At 29.5% G+C, this 3,837-nt stretch overlaps 1 protein-coding gene across 1 annotated transcript in view; it reads left to right on the plus strand.

Moving 5' to 3' along the window:
• The window catches only part of LOC106688384 (uncharacterized), a 5,399-nt gene extending 1,897 nt beyond the window's left edge, over nt 1-3,502 (plus strand). Inside the window, exons 3-7 of the mRNA XM_067052170.1 lie at nt 503-699; nt 849-975; nt 2,152-2,304; nt 3,022-3,194; nt 3,286-3,502. Coding sequence (XP_066908271.1) covers nt 503-699; nt 849-975; nt 2,152-2,304; nt 3,022-3,194; nt 3,286-3,441 — 806 coding nt within the window. The 3' untranslated portion in view covers nt 3,442-3,502. The remainder of the gene's footprint in view (nt 1-502; nt 700-848; nt 976-2,151; nt 2,305-3,021; nt 3,195-3,285) is intronic.
• Nucleotides 3,503-3,837: the final 335 nt, after the last annotated feature.

Genomic DNA, 3,837 nt, shown 5'->3' on the forward strand with positions numbered 1-3,837 from the left:
TTTTAATTTCGCTAGTATTAGCTATTTTTTCCCCGTTTTAAGATTTGAAGTGTATTATATTAAACACACAATTGTAAATAATTTGTATAGCTATTAATATCAAATTATACTGTGTACATTCGTTGTTGATACCAAAGTTGAAGAATTATATTTTTTTCGAAAGTTTCGAAACGTTACCTTAATATTGGTGTCTGATTGACTAATTCTCAAGAAGGAAATGTTATGATTTATTTAATTTGTTTTATACTTCTTATCACACACATGTCCTTGTGTGATTATTCTTGATATTTTTTATTATTAGAATATTTTGTTGGTATTATGAAACTAATTTATAAAATATTAAAAAGTAATAAAGTCCTGCACGGGTGAGATATTATTTCATTATCAAATCGCTTAACAAGCTTCCCCACACCTCGTATCTTTTCTTCCTAACTCTTTTAGCCTGCCATGCTAGTTTGATATGCTTATTTAATTCTAATGATTTATTATTTTTCAAATCCAGTTCGATATGACCTCGTCAAAGCATTGGGCTTCCACAACATTCCTAAAACCATCAGTGATCGAAAGATCAAGGAATACGTTAAGGTCCAACCAGAAGCAGGCTTCAACCTACCCGTCGACATCTACTGCTACCCCAACGATCCTAGGGCATGCTTCTTGTACGACAGGAAGGGAAATGTAGTTGGAATCCAAACCTCAGTAAGTTGAATGACATTTTGTATAAGCGAGGAAAAATAATTACTTATTAAAAATAGAAATTCACATTGTTAATAATAGTGCTCATCTAATGTAATATTACAAATTTCTTGTTATAAATAAAAAAAACTTTTTTCGAATTTAAATTTTAGTTCTTGAAGAAAGACATGGCCAAGGTCAATGCTGCTGATTACGACTACTCAGCTTCACCAAACTACGTAGAGACCAATTTCTTCGGAATTCCAGCTTGGAGTTTCAGAGCATACATTACAAACCCAGGTAAGATTATATCTTAACTGAAAGTATAAATCTATAATTCATTTGAAATTTCATTAGCCATATTATAAATACATTGTTTCTTAAACTAATATATTAAGTTCTCTAGGATATATATTTATTACCTATACATCCATATATAAATATATATCCAAGTAATTGATTCAACCAATTATTTTTTTCTTAATTCTTTGCCTTGTCTCCAACACATTTTTTCTGTATTTATTAATGCTAATATAAGTATGTATTCATAAGCAACACTTAAACTAACAAAAAAAATTGTTCTAGTTATAACCTTCAGAATATAAGCAAACAAATCAATAATCAACAGCTGTGATATCTAAAAGACTTTTAATTTTATGAACCCCCTCTCGGAGGATCGGTAGTTACCCATATTTATAGAAAAATGCATATACAAAAAAATGTAATCTATAAATATTTTAATAAATTTTACTAGTCTATTTCATACCAAATTCTATCTACTTCTTTTATATTATATAAATAGATGTTACCACGAAGAACGCATCTGATAAATTATGACAAATGTTCTATTTAATATCTTTTTATTTAAAGTTTTATTAATATATATTCCTTACTAGAGCGTTTCAAGGTTTTCCCTTCTTTAGTATTTTACATTCGTAGGTGCATTTCTTTTGAACTGTTTACTTGTAACAATATTTAACCAATAGCATTAGAATTTCTGGTACAATTATTCATTTATGTAGCTTCGTCTACAATTAGAAGTTTTAATTTAAAATCAATTTTTTGGGAGTGCCTCCTTGGTCCAAATGCCATAGCAAGTCATTGTCATAATTCTTTTTCATAAAAATTGCCAGGTTATTTTAATATCCAACTAAATAATTATCTTTGGTTAGTAACATACTATCTTAATTAAATATACATATAACAACAAACTATAATGTGGAATAATTATAAAGGATTTGAATGAAGATAATCATTCTTGGAACTATGATAGGCCAATCATCGTGCCAAATCAATTTAAAAGTATAAAAAAAGTATATATTGTATAGATATTATTTACATGAGTTGATATAAATTTATATTGTCAATGGTTTCTTCATAATTATTACTAAATTTAACATCGCCAACAAGTGAAATATTAACAAATCCAACAATTAGTGTCATATCCATCTTATATTCTTGTTTTTATGTAAACAGAAAAGCTCACCGAAAACGGCCGTACTTCCAATGGCGAAATGGGAGATGGTCTCTGGACATACATCAAAGGTGAACTGGTTGAGATCCCCAGGCAAATGCCACAAGGAGACAGATTTGGAGACTTCTACAAGCAAGGGTGTATGAAATCTATGGGTGAGTTAATTTTATTTTAAAAAAATACCGATGGATATTATTTTTTTTTCTGTTTTTATTTGCATTCTACTTTAGCACTATACCACACACAATGAGCTAATTTTATTTTATTTGTTTAAATACTAATTGTATTATATGAAGAGATCATCCTTAAAAATTGTTAAATAAAACAATATTTATTTTAATTTGATTCTTCTTTTGAATTCTCAGTTGACTCTTTAGTTCTCTTCCAAGCGATTTAGACAATTCGAAATAGTTTACTTTAAAATACTTCTAAAACAGAGAAAATAACGTACATTTACAATTTGGAAAAATAGGTTATGAAATATTTTATAAAATCAATTTAAAGGTTTAATCTTATAAAGATAAAATCACTGCTAATACCTTAAGACCTTAAGTTTATGATTAGGTATGCTATTAAATCATACCATTATATTTTGTCAACATTGTTATGTGAACTCAAAATTGGTTACCTAGGCAGTACTTTGTTAAAAAAAATTGAGGTAGGTTTAAACAAAGAACCCATACATGTTTTTACACCTTCAGAATCATTTAGAACAAAGTTTGGGAAGAGAAACGGAGATTAAGTAACCAAGTTATGGTGTATATGTACTTACATGTTCAGCATTCAAATTAATAGAATATATACTGAAACCTTTTTTAAAAACGTTTATAGTGCATTTCTATGTTCACTCATTTATGAATGCCTGTCGATAGGTCAACACTTCTTCTACAACTTACATAAAGATCTGGACACATGCAAGGAGCTGTTCGCTCTTTTCCCACTCTATGAAGATGGATTCCTCGTGGGTTACGGTTTGGCTACTCCAGGCTCAGGAACTGCTGGAAAACGCAGTTGGTACGAAAATCCACCAAAGCTAGCTCTAAGTGTGAGTATCAATTCTTTCATCAAGTCACAAGGTTCATGATTCGAGATAAATAAATCTACAGCGCATACTAAATTATATCTTATGCTTCTAGATCATCACACCCAACAGGCCAAAATGCTTGGACAAGTTAGTGGACAATTACGGCCTCACATCCATGCACGTCTACTTCGTGAAGAGACCTTACGACATCTCATGCACCATCATCGGTAAGGCAATCGGCGCTGCAACTGGCTGGCTCCCATTTTAATTGTATTTATAATTAATAATATTATAATAATCAAGTAAATAAACGCATTTTAAACAAATAATTATATTATTTACTGATCCTCAAAATACATATTATTAACAGTTAATAAGAAAATTATAATTGCATATATGAGCTCTTGTTATAATTGGTCTTAGAATCTTAAGGTATTAGGAGAAAAATACCAACAATACCAATTACCTTTCAGAATAATCAACTGGTAATAATTAATTAGAATTGTTTATTTCTTCATTGAAGTCCGTTACCTTTGTCATGGGTCCTGACGATTTCATGTATGTGACGTTATCTGACATTTCTGTAAAGAACAATATTAAATATTCAAAAATTATTAAAGTTGATTCAGAAATAGATTGGAACAGAATCTAGAAATGCTAGAAT

This window comes from Halyomorpha halys, unplaced genomic scaffold (genome assembly GCF_000696795.3).
Source record: "Halyomorpha halys isolate HHAL.00 unplaced genomic scaffold, Hhal_1.1 Scaffold1122.1, whole genome shotgun sequence".
NCBI lineage: Eukaryota > Metazoa > Arthropoda > Insecta > Hemiptera > Pentatomidae > Halyomorpha > Halyomorpha halys.